The 20,255-nt window shown below is 43.5% G+C and overlaps 4 protein-coding genes across 4 annotated transcripts; 3 read left to right on the top strand and 1 right to left on the bottom strand.

The window, feature by feature from the left end:
• Positions 1 to 218: 218 nt before the first annotated feature.
• LOC119139097 (gap junction gamma-1 protein-like) lies at positions 219 to 5,851 on the top strand. The gene is made up of 5 exons (XM_037279487.1): positions 219 to 554; positions 2,193 to 2,462; positions 2,523 to 2,742; positions 3,733 to 4,389; positions 4,855 to 5,851. Exons 2-5 carry the CDS (start codon positions 2,223 to 2,225, stop codon positions 4,866 to 4,868), a joined length of 1,131 nt encoding a protein of 376 aa, XP_037135382.1. The 5' UTR covers positions 219 to 554; positions 2,193 to 2,222; the 3' UTR covers positions 4,869 to 5,851.
• Positions 5,852 to 7,338: 1,487 nt separating this feature from the next.
• Positions 7,339 to 8,843, bottom strand: LOC119139138 (L-rhamnose-binding lectin CSL3-like). Its single transcript, XM_037279553.1, has 8 exons — positions 8,768 to 8,843; positions 8,663 to 8,698; positions 8,547 to 8,600; positions 8,338 to 8,476; positions 8,154 to 8,269; positions 7,954 to 8,004; positions 7,746 to 7,869; positions 7,339 to 7,668 (listed from the first exon to the last, which is right to left on the bottom strand). The coding sequence occupies exons 1-8, from the start codon at positions 8,796 to 8,798 to the stop codon at positions 7,539 to 7,541; spliced, it is 681 nt and encodes a 226-aa protein (XP_037135448.1). The 5' UTR covers positions 8,799 to 8,843; the 3' UTR covers positions 7,339 to 7,538.
• A 1,453-nt stretch (positions 8,844 to 10,296) lies between these two features.
• Positions 10,297 to 15,752, top strand: abcb6a (ATP-binding cassette, sub-family B (MDR/TAP), member 6a). The gene is made up of 19 exons (XM_037279430.1): positions 10,297 to 10,581; positions 10,681 to 11,195; positions 11,801 to 11,941; positions 12,005 to 12,194; positions 12,272 to 12,364; positions 12,519 to 12,711; positions 12,801 to 12,922; positions 13,024 to 13,199; positions 13,312 to 13,437; positions 13,526 to 13,602; positions 13,726 to 13,789; positions 13,865 to 13,950; positions 14,028 to 14,085; positions 14,158 to 14,262; positions 14,329 to 14,503; positions 14,588 to 14,700; positions 14,774 to 14,868; positions 14,932 to 15,000; positions 15,076 to 15,752. The coding sequence occupies exons 2-19, from the start codon at positions 10,686 to 10,688 to the stop codon at positions 15,236 to 15,238; spliced, it is 2,556 nt and encodes an 851-aa protein (XP_037135325.1). The 5' UTR covers positions 10,297 to 10,581; positions 10,681 to 10,685; the 3' UTR covers positions 15,239 to 15,752.
• A 439-nt stretch (positions 15,753 to 16,191) lies between these two features.
• Positions 16,192 to 19,859, top strand: cnppd1 (cyclin Pas1/PHO80 domain containing 1). The gene is made up of 8 exons (XM_037279475.1): positions 16,192 to 16,386; positions 16,789 to 16,894; positions 16,987 to 17,068; positions 17,158 to 17,278; positions 17,424 to 17,552; positions 17,629 to 17,690; positions 17,758 to 17,875; positions 18,431 to 19,859. The coding sequence occupies exons 1-8, from the start codon at positions 16,324 to 16,326 to the stop codon at positions 19,001 to 19,003; spliced, it is 1,254 nt and encodes a 417-aa protein (XP_037135370.1). The 5' UTR covers positions 16,192 to 16,323; the 3' UTR covers positions 19,004 to 19,859.
• Positions 19,860 to 20,255: the final 396 nt, after the last annotated feature.

The raw sequence follows: 20,255 nt of genomic DNA on the forward strand, positions 1-20,255 counted from the left end.
AAAAATGAGCATCTTTTATACTTTTTAGCGCCTGCAAATTGAATCTGAAAGGCTACGTGGGCAATGTGCAACATTATGTCGGTCACTTGCACAACAACATCGTTTTAAAAAACAACTTTTGTGTTCAGGGACAAAAAAATAGTCGGTGGTAGTGTTCTCGGGTTTCATGCGGGGCGGGGGGGTGCTTAATGCTGGGGCCACTTACGCGGTACGTCGGAGACGACAAAGAGGAGGAGGAGGAAGAAGAGTTAGGAGCCCACGGAAGCCAACACTTTACTTTGGAGCACCCCGGCGCGCGGGGGTCACGGTGGGCTGAATGGACACACACTGACGGCAGCCACGCACGCTAATTGGGAAAACCTGCTGACGCAATTAAGCGCGCAAGGTTGCTTTTTGTCTCCGGAGTCACTTTGTTGGAGCGAGCGCGCTCGGCTGCTTTTCTTTTCGGTGGCCGGCCAACTGTGGAGCTTAATTTGGCCATGCTGAAAGTTTGCTTTTAAACGTCAGATCGTCTGTCGAGTGCGGTTCGTTGCGACGTTTGGTTGCTGGAGTCGGTAAGTGGGCCCCCCACTGAATGAAATAATGTCCAGACTATTTGTAAAACCCACGCACTCAGACGGGGACGCGCGTCATAGCCATATTTAGATGACCACCAAAACCAGTCAGAGCGCAGTAAACCAAATCATTGGTTCGATGTATTCCACCGCATTTCTGTTCATTTTGACGTCTTATTTTAGCCAGGCGCAAAGTTTGATGGCGTCGGTGTCGACTCCGCGTGTTTGCGTCGTGCGCGGCCTCTGCGTCAGCTCTCCTGGAACCCCTCAAATCCAGCTTTCTGCTTTGGGTTAGCCAGGAATGTTAAAACGCCTCCGCTTTGTCCGGATTCTTTGCACACACTTTCCAGACCAGTCAACCCCCCTCCCACCCCCAAATTCTGCAGCCGTGGAGGTTAAAACGGGCCTTTTTTTGTTTGGGTCAGCTGGCGGCACGTTTGCGCTTTTGTCAAACATGTAAAGAGGCATTTGGCCTTTGGCGTCCACGTCGAAGAGTAAGGCCAAGTGTTTATACTACAAAAGTGCAGAGTACTTTTCATTTTTAGATGTATAAAATAAATATATATAAAAATTCCCCAACATTAAAAAGCTTGTCCCAGAGTCCTCAAAGTTGAGAGACTTTCAAAAAGGACCCAATATTGAGCTTTTTAAAAGTGTATTTTGCCTTTTAAACTTTTTTTGTCTATCTGCTCTGCAAGGCTTTTTAAACTTCACTTTTAAACATTGTTGAATAATATCCGTAGCGCTTTTTTTCCCCCCTTGTTGTTTTTCCCCTTGTCTTTCTTTCTTTGACTTCTCACTTGTCGCACTTGTTGGTTTTCTTTTGTGGCGCTGTTGTGAGAGGCAGCCTTTTCTATCTATCTATCTATCTTGGTCTCGGACATCTTCCCATGGCGCCGTTTTTTATCGCACAAATTGAGGTCGTGACATACCGTGGGGACGTACTGTATTCAAGTTTTGCTGCCACGTCTTGAGTTGCACCGAGACGTCGGACGTGAAATCAAAGTATTTTCGAGAGCATTAGTGGACAAACTAAGACAGAATTGAGCGGCCTTTAATTTGCCCGAGTTTCTGCCACGGCTGCAAATCCCATTAGTCACAGTGAAGTGGTACTTAAAGGGACAGTCACCTCTGTGCACCCCCCATCCCCCCATCCCTCCGCTTTCACACTGCAGCTCTAAAACTGCTCCCCCAACTTGTCTTGGAGTCTGAAGGTGGTGTTTGGTAATTGTAGGGTGAAAACAGATGTCACCCTGCAGCAGTCGCTTATTTGCTTTCTTGCTGCCGTCGCTTGGTCTTGCCACATCCTGATCCTCCTTTTGGAAAATGGCTCCCGCTCTACTCGCGTGAATCCCCGTTTGATCAGCAAATTTTTTAAACTTTTTAAAACACAGTTCGGGTTTTCTCAGTTCTCCAAATAACGCAATTACTTCCAGTTCAAGTTCACTTTAAAGCGGACTGACGCGAAACAAAACCAACCCAACATAGTATATGTAAACATCAAAAAATTCCACCAGCCTAATGCTTAGTATAATTTACCCCATATAAAGTACATACCTAAAAAAAAAAAAAAAAAAACCTGTATGTAGCAGTGTGAAATTTCCTCATTGAATTGTCATTTTCTATGCCTCCCCAAAGCTCATTTAGCTCCTTGCTCACCTCGGCACAATGAGTTGGAGTTTCCTGACTCGTCTGCTAGACGAGATTTCCAACCACTCCACCTTCGTGGGGAAGATCTGGCTGACGGTGCTCATCATCTTCCGCATCGTCCTGACGGCGGTCGGCGGGGAGACCATCTACTACGATGAGCAGAGCAAATTTGTCTGCAACACGCAGCAGCCGGGTTGTGAGAACGTGTGCTACGACGCCTATGCGCCGCTCTCGCATGTGCGATTCTGGATCTTTCAGGTAAGTTTTACATGACGTGATTTGTCTCGCATCAAATGTGTGAAATCCTATCTGCTGCAGGTAATTATGATCACCACTCCCACCATTATGTACCTGGGATTCGCCATGCATAAGATCGCCCGCATGGAGGACACGGACTACCGTCCGCGACGAAAGAAGAGGATGCCCATTGTGAACCGGGGTGCCGTTCGCGACTATGAGGAGGCCGAGGACAACGGGGAAGAAGACCCCATGGTCGCCGAGGAGATCGAACCGGAGAAGCCAGACAAGGCGGACAAAAGTAAGATGTCGTCGCTAGCTTTTAACGGGAGGTCACAGCTCAATAAAGCCACACCAAACAAAAGAATCAAACTTTCTTTCTCACTGTTAAAGAGGAAGTGAACCCTTTTTTTTTTTCTTCGTAATATGTTCTTGGCAGCCCAACACGGCAAAAAAAAACAAGCTAATATCCACCGTATCGTGGGGCGGCCATTTTGCTAATTAGTCAACTGAAAATGACATCACATTTTTTCAGCCAATCACGACTCAGCTTCAAACAACTGGTGAGCTGTGATTGGTTGTGACCTGTCAACTGTGATGTCACAGCAATTGGCAAAATGGCCGCCCCCCTAAGATGGATCTTAACATGAATTTTGTTGCCTTTAATATACCACAAACACAGTTTTAAGCAGAATGCCGCATTTTGATTAGTGGGGGCGCATACAACATATGATTGTAAAGGAAAGAAAGAGTCATAGTTTCATATTATGGAGTGCAGTATTGTTTATTAGCGGCATCTCGTCATTTTACTACAAACCAATGTGCAAAATGTTCATGAATTCTGCCAGTTTTACAGCTCGCCTCTTTTGAAGGTTCTCAGGAGCTGCTTGGAATCCTTCAATGTTTGAATTTCATTGTTAGCTCTTCAAGGTTTGAAAAAACATTCCTGAGCTGTGGATAAAATGCAGGGCAGTTTTCCCACTGGCGCTTGTTCGCTGAGGTCGCAAAAAGCGCACGTACTTGACTTAAGTAGATGTTTGTGTCAAAGGACTAGCTGAAAGAAAGCAAACTAAAAAACGAATGTGAATTATGTATAATCTGCATTTGGAAAACATGGTACTCAAGAATGCTTTTTTTTTTTTTTAATTTAATTTAAAAAACCCAAGATGTTGTGGCCTCAGGCTCTGATGTTCTCAAAGCAAACACTTCCCATAGCTTTGCTAATGTTGTCTTAGTAATCAGGCTCTTTGAGGTCCAACGATTGTTGCTTTTTTTTTTGTCATCACTCAAGGCTCACAAGAGAAGAAGCACGATGGACGACGAAGGATCCTGCGAGACGGTCTGATGAAAGTTTACATCTGCCAGCTCCTGTGGCGCTCGGCCTTCGAAGTGGGCTTCCTTTGCGGCCAGTTCATTCTGTACGGCTTCGAGGTTATGCCCTTCTACACGTGCACTCGCTCGCCGTGCCCGCACACGGTGGACTGCTTCGTGTCTCGGCCCACCGAAAAGACCATCTTCCTGCTGATCATGTACGTGGTGTCTTTCCTCTGCCTGATCCTCACCATGTTCGAAATCCTCCACTTGGGCATCGGCGGTATCCGTGACGGCTTCCGCAAGCGGGCCACCCTGCGATCACGCGCGCCCTCGTCCCTGCACGCCCTAGCCTCGGCGCCACCGGGGTATCACGCCGCTGTGAAAAAAGGAGCCAAAGAAGCGCTCAGGATCTCGCCGACTGGCCTGGACGGTTTTGGCAACTCGGCCCGCGACGTGGAGCGGTTGCGCAGGCACTTGAAGCTGGCACAGCAGCACTTGGACCTGGCCTACCACACAGAAGAGGGAAGTCCTTCACGCAGCAGCAGCCCCGAAGTCCACGGCGTGGCGCAAACGCCGGCCGAGCAGAACCGGCTCAATTTTGCTCAAGAGAAGCAGGCGGATGTGAGCCAAAAAGGTATTTAGGAATCACGTTGACATTATTTATCCTATTATTATATTCGCCAAATCAAAATCTTGGGTCCAATTTTTGTTTTCAATACACCCAATCTTAATGAATATTGGAGAAAAAGCCGCTTAAGATTAGGGAGATGATGCAATGTCAACGCAGGATGATTGGAGCAAATTAGCTCTTGCGCTAGCTGTATGCTAGCAACTTCCACGGTTGTGTTGAAACTGCTGGGATGTATTACAACCCCTGAAAGCTTTAAACATATTTTTGCTCCTTAAACATTTAGGAATGTGTGTGATGAAGTGGAATTATTTTCCCCCCTTTTAAGTCATTTAGATTTGGCAGGGTTGTTACTTTACAAGGACTTTAAAATAAACGTTTTTTTTTTTTAACAGAGTCTTCCTGCGGTTTGACGAATATGAAGTGAATTTCTGAAGATTTAAGTGTTTTTCTTTTTGTCTCCCTTTGTAGGAATACATGCCTGAACCTGCTTTCTGGCTGTTTTCTGTCTTGTCATTCCTACCAGCCTTATCTGGAAAAGCAGTTGGACCACTGAGAGAGGATGTGTATGTTTATGTGTGTCTTTGTGTGAAAAGAAAAAAAGAATGCAGTATTATGAACATCATCAATTCATTTTGAAGCAAATATCCAGGGCAGCCACGGCACTCTCGCGAGCTGACTTAATTGGCCCTAAAGTTCCTCCTGTCCATTTCTATTGCCCCAGTTTTTTTTTTTTGTCCTTCTCACAAAATTTTTTTTTTTGTGTGTGTGTGTAATGTTCATTGATGCTAGTTTCTGTAGATGATTCCAAACCAGGGCTCAGTGGTGTTGTTTATCTAAAGCTTATATATTTCATTTGTTGGACCAAAATGCTGGACTGGGAAATGCTTGAATTCTTTATGCGCCAAAAACATTCTCGAACATTCCATTGCCAAAAACTGACTCACTACATTTCATTCAGATCTTTGTAGACCTTAAAACTCACAAGCACAGGGCTCAGACAAGATAGGTAATTGAGTTTTTTGTTTGTTTTATTCTTCATGAAATGATTCACCTTTGTCACTGCGGAAGGTTTGGCAAATTATGACTTTTTTTTTTTTTCTTTTGGGCTAAAGCTCATTGAGCTGTTGTGGTAAGCAGTGATGCCAACTCCATCCTGCTGAAATGCATTCCTCTTAGGTGAGACATACTTTTCCATCGCTGACACGCGTGGCCCATGTTCATACTTCTGGAATCTTACCGGCCGGCCCAACCTCACATTGGTGTCAGCAACTGACGCCTACGTTGAAGGTCAACACTGCCATCGTGGTTTTTTTTTTGGTCTGACTTGAAAAGATGACGCCCAGAAAATGTTCATGTTGTTTCTCATTTCAAGTGTTTTGTCTTTAAGATTTACGGTATATTCCAAATGACACTATTTTCTAGTTGTTGATATTGTTTTTCTAGAGAGTAAATATATTTGAACAGAGTTGTACTGGTTTTATTGGAGGCTTACAAAAAGGAAAAAAAATGTTTTACTGTCATCTAGTGTTGACAAATGGAATTGGAGAAAAGATTTCCCACGTGGCTCATCAAACAGCTAAATAGCACTTAAGAAAAGCAAACTATTGTAGCTGAAGCATTAATTGGGCAAATCTGAATAATCAGGAAAGACCGTGCCACAATTAAATTAAACAAAAACTTTCAAGACCGTGAATTAAAAAAAATAAAAACACGATATAATTATTAAGTGTTCACATTTTTTACACAGGGCCTGGTACCTTTGAAAAATATTTGCCACTTACGATCTAAGAGTAGGTAGGTAAATCGACTTTTCGTTGCAAATAGCTTGTTTTGCGCAAATAGACTCACAGACATTTCAAGCTTGACTTGTGACATGCTTTCTTCTTGAGGGGGATAGTGGAAGAGTGTTTTTATTTTATTTTTTTAATGATTGTGTTTATCAGAGAGATGAATAGATGTGCCTGTGGGTGGTTTGGATTCACATCAAGTCATTATGTGCATTATGGAGATTGGTGTGTCAACATTGACTTATTCCAAAGGCCCAAGAGACACATGTAAACGCCCAAAAGATAAACAAGAACAAAAACATGGCCTCAAATTAAAAGTGATGTCAACCTTTTACACAGGGCCTGGTAGTGTGAGCGAGTGTGGCCTTTTAAAGCACCTCCTTTTGGGATAGACGGCGAAGGTGGCACCCCATACGTGGACTTCAGAGGAAATGTAAGTGAAATGAACCCATTTTTATTGAATATATAACGACGTATGAACAATTCAGCTGTCAGAAAGCCTCTCGGAACCTGTCGTGTTTAACTAGGTTTGAAATCGCAGACTGGTAAAAACTGTTTGAATCTTTTAAAAAGATGAATATGATCAAAATTGCTAGCAATTTCTCTATTTTTCAAACGTGAAGACAATTTGTAATTGGAGTATTGATACATGAAGTCCATTTGTCTTACGGACCACATAGCATGATGTGACGGGCCGTATCTGGGCCTTATGTTTGCCACCCATGATTTAGAGGCTGGTTGATTCCCGTTATTTTGATATTTCAAGCGACGTCTGTACAATGATTTCTAATGGGGAAATTGTGATCGATTCCTTTCGTGATGTCATCAACCAGATATGGAGGGAAGGGGCGTGGCCTCATTAAAAACGGGCGTTTTTAAAGGCATTTATTGGATGAAATAGAATATGCGAACTTTTTTCATTTTCCTAATAAAAAAATACATAAGCTATCGATCGATTCCTTCCGTGATGTCATTCACCAGACATGGAGGGAAGGGGCGTGGCCTCATTAAAAGTGGGCGTTTTTAAGGGCATTTGTTGGTTAAAATAGAATATGCGAACTTTTTTCATTTTCCTAATCAAAAAATACATAAACTAGGCTAATTATGGAAACAATGGTCACTTTTGTGCCCCTTTAACATTGATTCAATTAAAAACAAACTCAAATGTGAATGCAAGTTGTAATTTAATAACAGTTGAATAGACATTGATTCTTAACATTGATTCACTGTAAGATCAACTGAAGCATGCATCTTGGCATTTCGATGATGGTTGAAAGAACATTGATGTTATCATTTCAACTCTAGGTCTTAATGTAGATTCGTTGCTTCAGCCGAACCACATTTCAATGTTGCTATCTTGCCATATTACATATCGGTACAGTAATAATCCACAGTGAGATACTTTGGAAGGTCATCGCATGGAGCGGGAACTCCCAGAGTGTTGTCGTCTGCTGTCACGGTGCACGAGTCGGTAGCAACTCCACCTCTGTTGCACCTACCAAGACATTGAAATGACAGTTCAAATAAAAGAAACACCAACATTGAACAGAATTTCTTTTGGGTGATACGTACAGAAAGTTAAGTGCAATCACAGTCGTGGGACTGTTGCAGAAAGTCATCACTGAGGACTCATCAGTGCAGATGTTCTCATCCAGCCGGCCGTACTTGGCATTCTGGATCCTCAGTTCTCCACGATCTGATGATGATGTGGAAAGCGCGAGCGGTTTCAAAAACTTGTTTGTGTTTTCAAATGAAAGGGGAAAAAAAGTTGCTTACTCACCACATGTGATAGTTTCAGTGTCTCCTTCACACACATACTTTCTTATCAAGCCTAGGGAAGCATTTGCAAGTTTTAATACCAGAAAATGTCATGGTCAGCTTTATTTCAACCAGCACACAGCACAAGATTTAAAAAACAAAAGTCTGGAAGTGTCAAAATGAATCGATTGTGCGACCAGTGGAAGCTCAAAAAAGTCGTACCTTCGGGTTCTTCCTCACAATTGTAGGCGATTTGGATGAAGTTGTCAGGTGACCAGTTTTCTGTGAAGATAGTTGGGTCAGGCTTTGGCAGGCGGCACCGCGGCTCTCCATCACAGCTGTAGGATTAAGAGTCCTTATGATTCCAACCATCTTGGTTTAATATGTTCCCAGTAACATGCCTTACATGAATTTCATCCAAATGAGGTATTGTGGGTGAATGCCTTTCTCCGTGGAGACTTGAGCAGCCTGCTGGCGATTGGAGCAGTCAGCGTTCTCCTGCAAACCGTAGTCTACAGCCGTGATGCGGATTCTGTGTCCGGTGGCTGAAAATCGCAACGCACACGTGAAGACTCAAACAAATGCCCCAACTGCGTGAACGTCGGCCGTACGTACGACACTGCAGCACCGAATTGACTCCCGGGCAGGCCACGTCGACGAAAGACTCGTCTGGAGGGACACTTGAGTTAAACGCTTGAACATGACATCCTTACTGAGGTTTCCATACAAACCTGCATCGGATGTTTGATAGCATGCTGCGAGCAGAACTGCAGGATAGAGAAAATACACGTTGACATTGGAAGGACATTCCCTCCGACATGCCTGAATATACTCACGAGACACGGCGGTCAACTTGGCGATGAACATCTTGCCGCTTGAAGTGAGAAATGGCGAGACAGTGGCGAATCGTGTTTATATGCAAGCATGATCAAAGGCATAGAAGATGGAACACAAACATTGCAGAAGGACAAATATTGGTTGAGGTAAATTGACATTTAATTAAATTTTGAGCAAATAGACTTTTTTTCCCTCACAATGAGGAACTTTGGCTTCCTTTTGATCACACCCTAGGAGACAATTACTGTACAAAAGCAAAATAATAAAATGGTTTGTGTTGAATAGTGAACAATATTTGAACAATGTTTCACGATTGAAGCTGGACTCGGTACTGTAATAGTATTTTTTTTAAAGATTAATGTTATCAGAGAGCTGAATAGATGTGCCCGCGGGTGGTTTGCATCTATACCAAGTCATTATATTGCGATGTATTAAGGAGATTCGTGTGTGAAAATTGACTGATTCCAATGGCCCATATGTAAACATACAATTTGCAAAGTTAACAAGAACAAAAACAGCATAAAATTAAGATTTTCACACAGGGCCTGGTATCTTTGAAAAATATTTAGTATATGCACATACATTATTCTGGCACGCATGTTCGCCTCACAGTTCAGAGGGAGCAGGTTCAATTCCACTTCCAGCCCTCCCTGTTTGCGTGTTCTCCCCGTGCCTGCGTGGGTTTTCTCCGAACACCTTCCACATCCCGAAAACGTAACATATGTCATGTGTCCTAAAAAAACTTGTCATGCCTGCTTTGACGTCACCATGCCAGTCTTGCCTCCCACATTCCCCCACTGGAAGTCATCGTGTCTGCCTCCTCTTTGGGGTTGACACCTTTCTGATATCAAAGTCAAAGTCTGCTTTATTGTCAATTTCTCCACATGTCAAGACACACAAAGAGATCGAAATTGCGTTTCCTACTATCCCACGGTGACAAGACATATTACATATACACTACCGTTCAAAAGTTTGGGGTCACAAAATTGTTTGGGTGACCCCAAACTTTTGAACGGTAGTGTAAATATTATTATAATAAAATATTATGAATTAAATATTATAAATTATATCTTATATTTGTATAAGATTATATATAATCTATGAATATAAGTATACATATATATTATAAGATTTTTTACACAGAAGATTATATATATAATCTATAAATAATTATCTAAATAAATATATACACTACCGTTCAAAAGTTTGGGGTCACCCAAACAATTTTGTGACCCCAAACTTTTGAACGGTAGTGTATATATACATAATATTATATTGGTCCACGGACAAGCAAAACATTCAAGTAAACAATACAAAAAGCAAAAACAAGAAGGCACATACAATGAATAAATAAGAGCAATGAATAATAAATAAATAAATAAATAAATAAATAAATAAATAAATACAAATTGTGACTACTGTACTACTTCTTTTTTTACCTGCACGTTCTCGTTCCACTCCAGTCCCACTGGTGGCGGTAATGCCTAATATGCACCAACTAACACATGAGAAGAAGTTATCTCCATGTCCTCTGGGGGGCGCCAAACGCTAAGCTACATCCGTACTGTCGTTTGTGTAACTGACGTCTTTTGGCAAGGTTAGTCGGTTGTCTAACATGCGCAACGTCACCGAGCAGCCCAAAAAACAAGCACGGACGGAGCAGATGACGCACAATACGCAACACGCTCTAATGTTGGTCAACTTTCTTCAAGCCCAAAGTGTTGTAGTGGAAAGAACAAGGCTAGCACACCTGCTAGCTTCTTTATCATAACCAGTTGGAGCGTGTGCATCGTCAAAGTTAAGCTGAAACAAGGTAAGACCATACTTGGTTGTACGATTAACATTTGTGTTTCGCACATTTGGGAGGTAAAGTAAGAAAAGTAGGTGCTGAAGTGTGATTTTTGCCTGGCAGGAGTCATGCTGCACAGCTATTGTGAATCCGGATTTCCCATTTCCCACACGTGGGTGGATGAAGGAATCGCCCCCTGCTTTTACTTCACTGTGGTCCCTGCTGTCCTGCTCACCATTTCTTTCTTCCTCGGCACCATCCACTTCATCTTCTACCAGAAGTATGGCACAGCAATGGAGCCAAAGTTCATCCCCCGCTCTCGTCTCTACACCCTCCAACTGGCCATTTCCAGCATTGTCTTGGTTCAGTTTCTGGGTGGGATGGTGTGGCGAGCCACCCTAGGAGACCAGCTCCCAGGCTATGTGGTGCTCTATGGCTGCTTCTCCACCCTAGCCTGGGTTTGGGGGCTTGCCTTGCTTATTGTGGAGAGGCGTAGGGCTCTGGTCATGGATCGAACACGGGGCCACAGCACGGCTCTACTACTCTTCTGGGCGACGGCGTTCGCTGGGGAGAACCTGGCGTTCGTCTCCTGGTTCAGTCCTCACTGGTGGTGGGGTCTGGAAGACAATCGGCAGCAGGTACACCAGAACAACACTATATTTTGCAGGAGTGTAAAATTGCACTGCAGCATAGAGAGCTATAATATTTCTACCTCTCATGTTGGTAAACAAAAGGCAACAGCAGTATACGACATCGCAGTCAGTATATTGCAACATGATCAACTGCACTGCAAACAACCATAATAAACAAGCAGAATTATAATTGAACATTATTGTTATAAAAGGAGCTTTTTTTGATGTCTTAAATTGGGGGGTTCTAATTTTGCCAGTTGTACATTTATTTCAGTTGGTTGTGTGTCAAACTATGATGCATGAATTAACGTAGAGTTAATATTTAATAGTGTGGACTTGCTGTACAATTGAGCTACTTATTTACAAAAGGTGTGTCGTTCCTTGGGACTGCATGTTGTCAGTCTTGTTTTCAGTAATACTAGATTGTCTCGAATTGTACTTAAGACGGCGAGATGCACCCTCTGCTCCTTTTTTTTTTTTTTTGCTGAGTCACTGTGTCAGCTCCCAAAAACTGTCAGCAAGAGGCCGCCGCATCTTGCCCCTCCCACGCCACTTAAAGTGACATGCATGAACTTATCTGGCACATGTTGACTGTCCTTGAAATCTTTTAGGTGCAGTTTGGCTTATGGTTGATGCGCTACGTGGGCACCGGACTGCTCTTCTTTCTTGGTCTTAAGGCCCCAGGGTTGCCAAAGAAACCATACATAGTGCTTATAAATGAAGACGAGCGAGATGTCGAGCAAAGCAGACAGGTAATGAACGAAACCAAAAACATTCTCGCTACCATTTGGTAACTTTGACTACGTCTGTCTCAGAACCTTTTGGGCGCACCAGACGAGAACCAGTCGACCTGGCAGGGCTTCGCCAAGAAGGCCAGGTTGCTGTTACCTTCCTTGTGGCCTCGGGGCAATATCTGGCTCCAGCTGCTTGTCCTTTTCTGTCTGGGGCTGCTGGGAACAGAGAGGGCAATTAATGTCTTTGTTCCCATTTACTACAAAAATATAGGTGAGTATAACCAACCGGTTCACCTCACCTTCATGTTTGTAATCATGGCTTTTGTCTTCTTCTTCTTCCTTATTCAGTCAATGAACTGACTGATGGCAGCAGCTGGAACACTCTGACCACCACTGTGTGTATTTATGTCCTGCTCAAGTTCATGCAGGGCGGCGGGGCAGGTAGGACAAACCTTCTCCCTTTTTACTGGGCATCATCTCCGGTAAATCTGATTTGAGTTGAAATGATCGCATGTAAATGTCAGGCTTGAATGGACCCAGAGTCAGCGAAAGCAAGGTGGCCGCTTGGCAAGTGACCGTGTAAACTGTCTTGCAGGAGCTACAGGTTTTGTCAGCAACTTGCGTGCTTTCCTGTGGATCCGAGTGCAGCAGTTCACCAACCGGATGGTGCAAGTGCGCCTCTTTGCCCACCTGCACGCCCTCTCACTGCGCTGGCACCTGGGTCGCAAGACCGGTGACGTGCTGAGAAGCATCGACCGTGGCACCTCATCCGTCAACAACTTGCTCAGGTGAATCAATTTAGTCAACAAATGTTTTTTTTTTTTTTTATGCCAGAGTGGGAGAATTTGACTAAAAGATTTTCTTTTTCCCTCCGCAGCTACATTGTGTTCAGCATCGTCCCAACAATCGTTGACATTGTCATCGCCATCATTTACTTTATCACCTATTTCAACGCGTGGTTTGGCCTTATTGTCTTTGTGTGCATGACCCTCTACCTCAGTGAGTAAGATCGCTTGGTGCTTCAAAAAGATCCTTTGTTTTTCTCAGCTGTCACTCCTAGTAAAAAAAATATATATATATTCTGTCTCTTTGCCCACCAGCTTTGACCATCATTATCACCGAGTGGAGGACAAAGTACAGACGGGCCATGAATCAGCAGGACAATGTTGCTAAGACTAAGGCCGTCGACTCCTTGCTGAACTTTGAGACGGTGAAATACTACAACGCAGAGAACTATGAAGTCAGACGCTTTGAGGACGCCATCTTGAAATACCAGGTGTGTAACAGTATATTGATGAGACAAATCCAGGTTTCTTTTAAAGAACTATTTCAGTAAATAATGTAGTCAGTGTGTGAGTGTCTAACAGTTACTGTTTGTACCACTGCAGTCGTCAGAATGGAAGGCACAGGCCTCCTTGGCGCTCCTCAACCAAACCCAGAACCTGATCATCGGAGCAGGTCTCCTGGCCGGCTCTCTGCTCTGTGCCTATTTTGTGACCGAAGGAAAATTCAAGGTGCCGGCATTCACATGGGATTTGGGGTTTTCTGACTTCATGTCTCAACAATGCACGCTTGAATTGTTTTACGTGTTATCTATCCCAGGTTGGTGATTTTGTCCTGTTTGGAACATACATCATCCAACTGTATACCCCTCTCAACTGGTTCGGTACCTACTACAGGTAAAGAACAAGGCAACCTATTTATTGATTGGTGCCTTGCGATTGGCTGGCGACCGGCTCAGGGACAAGCGGTATAGAAAACGGATGGATGGGTTGATTCATTTGTTTCTATAATTGTTTCAGAATGATCCAAAATTCATTCATTGACATGGAAAGCATGATCCAGCTGTTTGAGGAGGAGGAGGAGGTACGTTTGAGTTGAACGGGTGCTCCCATGTAATGTTACGTCCACGTTCCTAAAACAATTCTTTATTCTACGCAGGTGAGAGATGCTTTGAATGCCGCCAGTTTTCACTACAAGCTGGGAAAAGTGGAGTTTCAAAATGTTCACTTCAGTTACACCAACGGGTGGGTTCCCTTATGTCATTGAAACATCTAGCATGGATGACAAGCGGTTGCACTCAGTATTCGTTCCTGTTTTGCAGCAAGGAGGTTCTCAAGGATGTCTCCTTTACCGTACGACCTGGACAGACTCTGGCCCTGGTATGTCAAAACCTGCGTAAAAGTCATCTCTATGAAAAAAAAGAATGGGTATCTCTGTAGAACCTTCCATAGGTAGGGCCGTCAGGGTCCGGGAAGAGCACCATCATTCGACTCCTCTTCCGCTTCTATGATATTCAAGGGGGTTGTATTCACATTGACGATCAGGACATATCCAAAGTAAGAGTATAAGTTTAAGGGTGTGCGTTTCTGTCGAGAGGGAAAGCTCATTTTCATCGCGTCCAGGTGACGCAGACATCGCTGCGAGCGCACATCGGAGTGGTCCCGCAGGACACGGTGCTGTTCAACGACACCATACTGGAGAACATCCGCTACGGTCGCATCTCTGCAAGCGACCAGGAGGTTGAAGAGGCCGCCATTGCCGGTGATATCCATGACAGAATCATGGAGTTCCCAGACGGTGATTAACGGATTGAGAGAATCCTCCGTTCTGATTCGTCCTTTTGGCTCGACAAAAGTACACTGTCATGTTTGTCTCTGGTAGGTTATGACACTCAAGTAGGAGAAAGAGGCCTGAAGCTGAGTGGAGGAGAGAAGCAGAGGGTGGCGATAGCTAGGACCATCCTCAAGGCACCACAGATTATCCTGCTGGATGAGGTGATCATTGTTATCACGCTGCTCATCCAACTCCTAAATCTGCAGTATTTGACCTCACGTGGTGTCTCCGCAGGCCACGTCAGCACTCGATACCCAAACAGAACGCAACATTCAGGCCTCACTCGCCAAAGTCTGCGCTAATCATACGACAGTTGTCGTAGCGCACAGGTAAACGTCACCTTCACAGGTATCCCGTTGACTTTTATTGTAGCTAATAAGACGCGTTCGTAGGTTGTCCACAATCATCGGAGCCGACCAGATTCTTGTCATCAACGAGGGTCGGATTGCTGAGCGAGGACGGTACGCCCTGTGTTTCAGTGATGGGAAAGTTCATATTTGATGACGTCGTAATAAGTCCCTGTCTTTGTATTTAAGACACGAGGAGCTACTGCAAAAGCAAGGCCTGTATGCAGACATGTGGGCAAATCAACAGCAGGCTCAGGACTCGGATTCTTCATCAGACACCGAAGCTAAAGACCGCAAGTCTGAGAAGCTGCAGCCGCCTACCACCGACTCAGGCCACCATCATGGACATTGAATAGCTTGGTTGGAGTTTACATTATATTTGAATTTGGTAGAATGTATCATGCTTATTTATTTTTTTAAATTTAAAATTGTGTTTGCGTTTCTGAATGTAATGGGTTGTTGTTTTTTTATCTGGTGCAATGTAACAAGCACTAGTTTACACTCCTGACTAGTCCATCTATGTCAGGGTTGAATTCTCAGAATTGTATCAAGATTACTACTCACTACATTTTAATTCTAGAGCTTACTAAATACAGTAGGCCCCCGCCATCTCGCTATTCGCAGGGCAGAGGGACCAGAGCTGCTTGCGGATCGCAAAAATCCACATAAAATTCATGCCCATGATAATTGCACTTTTGATCCCCTGCCCCATTTTTTGGTTTAAATATTGGGAAAAGATTCCAGACCGTATGGATGCAGGGGTTCACTGTTACTGTCCATGTGATAGGTGTAAGGGAAATAATTATGATGTGGACATTTTTCATATTTATATCTAGGTAATAATAAATCCATACATTATGCCACTGGGTTTGAAGCTTTGTGATCATGTGCATGGCTTGTAGTTGCTGTAAAAACACATTTCAGGTATTGTATAGTATGTGTGTACTACTGCAAATGATAAATACAGACAGCATTTATTTGAGGCACATACAATGAAATGTGTGTGCACTGTAATAGTACATTAAATTCGATGCTTCATATCAGCCCATATGGTTGCTGCAACAAACTCCACAGTGCTTTTAACCTCTTGGTATTACAATGACCTTTTCCACAATGACTGTCACTCAAAAATAAATCAACTCAGGTGAGATCTTAGGGAAATATATCCAAATGTATCAAAATCCGCTCCAGGCTTCTTGTGTGGACCTTGTATGTTCTTCCCGTGCTTGCATTCTGGTCATTGGAGACAGCGCGCCCCCTGCTGGGCAGTCATTGAGAGAACAGCTGCAAGAATGTATATGACGTCACAGCGCAAAGCAAGGGCGTGTTTCCTATTTCTGGCGGAGCGAGGCGAGTCACTGGGCCAAGCTAGTTAGTTAGTAACTTGTCCTACTAACTTCAGCCTGGATAAATGCTGATCCTTCACTAAACGGAGCGATGGACTTCGACTTTTTGTTTAACGATACAGCGATCCAATTTTCGGACTTTCGCGAGTTCACGGTAGGTTTTCCTCTAAACTATCAAAGCTAAGCTAACTCGAGGCGCTACGTTAGCTTGCTACTCCAGCGTCCGTGAATGTTTTTAATGGTTTGTCACTTCGTTCTGTTTGTCAAATGGGTATAAAGAAAACAAGGTTACCTGACTCGCAAAATTACTGATTAAATGAACACATTGTATCAAGTTTTATCTGGAACCTGCCAGTTTAGTTTGTATTTTGGCGGACTCGAGTCTTCCTTTCGCATCACGTAGTACAAATGCGCACACAAGGTGATAGCGACTTCCTAAAATATTGTAATGCAACGACTTGAAACTTTTAATGATCGCGTTCTGGTCAAAGGTGAAGCCTGTTAACGTGTCGGCCTTGACGTTCAATGTAAAGTGCATTTTGTGTTGTGTTTGCAGTTTCTTCCAGGACACCAAAGGTTGTCTGAACGAGTGAGAAAGCGACTGTATTATGGATTGGATCGAGATGTGACGTCACTTGAAGTACTCTCCTCCCCTGTGACAGGTGACGGAACCACAGCAATGTTGGCCTGTGGGGTGAAATTTGAGGACAAACGTAAAATGTACGCTTTAAATCTTCACTGTCATCTTCTTCAGACATCGCCGTTGAACTCTTCCAGAAATCTGCACCAAGCCCAATAAGGAAGCTCCACAAGAACTATGCCGTTCATGTGTCCAGGTGTGCAACACACTTGTGGTGCATTTTCACAGAAATGAAAAATGAGAAGTGTTCATGTTCACAGCAATTGTTTTTTGTTTTTAATCCAGGGAAGCTTGTATTTCACCATGTGCAATGATGCTGGCGCTGGTCTACATTGAAAGGCTTCGAAATAGAAACCCTGAATACTTACAAAAGATTTCCTCCTCTGACCTCTTTCTGATCTCCATGGTATGTGTCTGGGGGTCAAGGGTCATTTGATCATATTCATGAATTTGTCCCAAATCGTTTGGAAGTTCAGTGTGCACCAAAAACGGAGAGCTAGTGCTTGCTCAACTTGATTGCTTTGACAAAAGCCCGTATCCGCTACTCTTAGATGGTTGCCAGCAAGTACTTGTACGACGAAGGAGAGGAAGAGGAGGTCTTCAACGATGAGTGGGGAGCAGCTGGAAAGCTGGATGTTGAAACAGTGAATAAACTGGAAATGAATTTCCTGAAGGCTATTGTAAGTTTGTGAGTGGTCGCCCGCATGTAGCCTGTGTCCGCTTGTTCTTTGTCCCAATATTTGTTCATTCTTGCAGGATTGGAGTCTCTTCACTGGGTCCAAAGAATTCTTGGATGCACTGAGCCAACTCGAGAGCAGGTATGGCAAATAAGAAGTTTTCTGTGATTGATTGACTTATTTTTTCATGTGATTTTTGTGTTCTCAGGATTGCTGTGCATCAGGGGATGATGCGAGGCTGGTTTACCTACACTGACCTCTGCGTGCTGCTCGAGCAATCGGCGTGGAGCCAAACACTTGCAGCTATCTACCAGCACTTTATCAAGGTGAGCAGGGAGGCTCATCGGGAGCATTGAAGTGGTTTTATTTACAAACATTTTTTTTAATTGTGTCACTTGAACCATGCAGTATCTACCGTATTTTCCGGACTATAAGGCGCACCGGACTATAAGGCGCACCTTCAATGAATGGCCCATTTTAAAACTTTGTCCTTATATAAGGCGCACCGGACTATAAGGCGCACCATTAATGCATCATGTCAGATTTTTCATCCAAATCAAATCATTCTCCATTTTATAATTTTTATTTCAACTTCAGACGCAACAAATTAATTTATAATCACAAAATAATGATCCATAGTCTTTTTGATTCATGATTCATAGTCTTCAGCGGGCCACTTATGATTGATTTCATGACACAATGCTTCGGGCCAGTTTAGATTTAGGAATTTAGTCCATATATAAGGCGCACCGGACTATAAGGCGCACTGTCGGCTTTTGAGAAAATTTAGGTTTTTAGGTGCGCCTTATAGTCCGGAAAATACGGTAAATCCAGACTTGATCCTTCTGCAATGATGTGTTTTGTTTTTCTTCCCCACCTAGGTTTCCTGTATGCTCGGATTTTTGTATCTGACGAGCGTGGCGGGTCTCATTGCGACAAGCACTGTGCTCCACCAGCTGAGTCTGTGTCCAAGTGGCCGGACGCTGTTGACGTTACCAGGCCAAGTCGCCCCGGCGCTATCGAGCCCCGGCTCCCCTGCTCATTCCCAGCGGCTCCCCTGTTGCACTCTGTCTAACGAGAGTCTGAACAGTCACACCCATGCAGTCGGAGCGGCTTCACTTCACGCCGCCCCGCAGCCATCAATATTGTGTCTCTGGGGCTCATTGCTTTCCTCTGTGGCCTCCATACAGCTTCAAACACAATTGGAAACCCGACGCACTTCCATCTTTTGCCCGGGCTGTCGTAGCACCTTCTCGCTATCTGAATGCACGCTGAGCAACACCTCAACTGTATTCACCAGTCAGGCATCGTGGTTGCCTTCCGTCTTGATCGGAGGCGCTGAAGCGAGTCCAATCCCTCACCTCAAAGCGTTTCCTCTCGGGCAGGCGGCAGCTTGTCATCCAAAGTTGATGTTACCTGTAGACAAGACGCAAGCGCTCCTCATGGCCGGCTAGCACGTCGCAGACTCCGCTTCTGATCGTCATGTACTCTGGAAGGAAGGAAAGAAAGAAAGAAAAAAAACAGCACTGCTTTTAATCACCGACACACAAGTGAAATAGTACACAAGTACATCTCAAACATGAGAATCTCAGTATAGTCACTTTGACCACAGAAATCGACTTATTTTGAGAGATCTTTGAGGATTTCTGTAGTTTTGCAGGCTATTTTATTATTATGATATATATTTTTTGCTACAACCAGTTATTTGTTTGAAGGTGGATGGTCTTGATCCGTATGTTCGGAGCGATAGCTGGGAAAGTTTGAAGTATGTTGAGATTAAACGATGGTGCTTGGCGAGACGTAAGAAACATAAGCGCTTTCCGATGATGTTGATGCTTTAACAAACAGGTCATGTTCGTGCACACAATGCTGCAACTCTTTTGAATTGTAAAAAAAAAAAAAAGCTCAACACCTTCTGAGGCTATGACCACCTTTCTACGACAGGGTAATATGAGACATTACTATTTAGTAGTTTCTGGGGGTTGCGTTTTTGTACATAAGGCCACCAAATTTAGCATGCTAACACACGAGCTGCTATCACACTTACTACCATTTATGTTGTAATAACACGCATCACTCCAGATGTACCGGGTACTGCAAAATGTCTCTTTTTGGGCGGTTGAAGTTAGACTTTTTTGTGTTTCTGACAAAGCCAAAGTGGTCCCCAGGAATTTAAAATTGGATATTTTATTTTGACATACTTGGAAGCACAATGTCCTTAATTTTGTATATGCGTGTAAAATGCAAATATTGTAAAGCAAGTCAGCTAAATTAATAAAGAATGACTTTTTGGGTGATGTTTTAAGTTTCGTCAGCATCAATTTGTGAATAATAATTCTGTTCTTAAGCTTTTACTTTTCAGACAAGCTAGCCATCCATCCACTCTACCGCATATCCTCAGCACTGATAATTATAATATATATAATATAATTAAACATAATTAATTTTATCACCTACACCCAACAGATTTAGGCTTATATCTGCGGGATCAATCTTTTCAGTTGTTCTTCTCCAACATCAGAAATTTGGTCTATTCAGTGCAAATTGGATACGTGACCACGCAATTTTTAATTATTGTAGTTACTCGAGGAAGTTGACCCGAGCGAGGTTCTTTTTTACGATAACAAATCCAGATATGTTTCCTGATAATTTGATAAACCGCTGTTGTACCGCTCAAAGAAATGTCATTTATATTCGGAATGTATA

This window comes from Syngnathus acus, chromosome 2 (assembly GCF_901709675.1).
Source record: "Syngnathus acus chromosome 2, fSynAcu1.2, whole genome shotgun sequence".
Taxonomy (NCBI): Eukaryota; Metazoa; Chordata; class Actinopteri; order Syngnathiformes; family Syngnathidae; genus Syngnathus; species Syngnathus acus.

What these genes read in the sequence shown, in the direction of transcription:
- LOC119139097 (XM_037279487.1), top strand. Translation starts at nt 2,223, where the DNA reads ATGAGTTGGAGTTTCCTGACTCGTCTGCTAGACGAGATTTCCAACCAC. An exon ending in TGCGATTCTGGATCTTTCAG is followed by an intron (nt 2,463 to 2,522) that starts GTAAGTTTTACA and finishes TATCTGCTGCAG; the next exon opens with GTAATTATGATCACCACTCC. An exon ending in GCCAGACAAGGCGGACAAAA is followed by an intron (nt 2,743 to 3,732) that starts GTAAGATGTCGT and finishes TCATCACTCAAG; the next exon opens with GCTCACAAGAGAAGAAGCAC.
- LOC119139138 (XM_037279553.1), bottom strand. Translation starts at nt 8,798, where the DNA reads ATGTTCATCGCCAAGTTGACCGCCGTGTCTC. An exon ending in CAAGTTGACCGCCGTGTCTC is followed by an intron (nt 8,699 to 8,767) that starts GTGAGTATATTC and finishes TCTATCCTGCAG; the next exon opens with TTCTGCTCGCAGCATGCTAT. An exon ending in GTGATTGCACTTAACTTTCT is followed by an intron (nt 7,669 to 7,745) that starts GTACGTATCACC and finishes ATGTCTTGGTAG; the next exon opens with GTGCAACAGAGGTGGAGTTG.
- abcb6a (XM_037279430.1), top strand. Translation starts at nt 10,686, where the DNA reads ATGCTGCACAGCTATTGTGAATCCGGATTTCCCATTTCCCACACGTGG. An exon ending in TGGAAGACAATCGGCAGCAG is followed by an intron (nt 11,196 to 11,800) that starts GTACACCAGAAC and finishes GAAATCTTTTAG; the next exon opens with GTGCAGTTTGGCTTATGGTT. An exon ending in AGATTATCCTGCTGGATGAG is followed by an intron (nt 14,701 to 14,773) that starts GTGATCATTGTT and finishes GTGTCTCCGCAG; the next exon opens with GCCACGTCAGCACTCGATAC.
- cnppd1 (XM_037279475.1), top strand. Translation starts at nt 16,324, where the DNA reads ATGGACTTCGACTTTTTGTTTAACGATACAGCGATCCAATTTTCGGAC. An exon ending in TATGCCGTTCATGTGTCCAG is followed by an intron (nt 17,069 to 17,157) that starts GTGTGCAACACA and finishes TTTTTAATCCAG; the next exon opens with GGAAGCTTGTATTTCACCAT. An exon ending in ACCTCTTTCTGATCTCCATG is followed by an intron (nt 17,279 to 17,423) that starts GTATGTGTCTGG and finishes CGCTACTCTTAG; the next exon opens with ATGGTTGCCAGCAAGTACTT.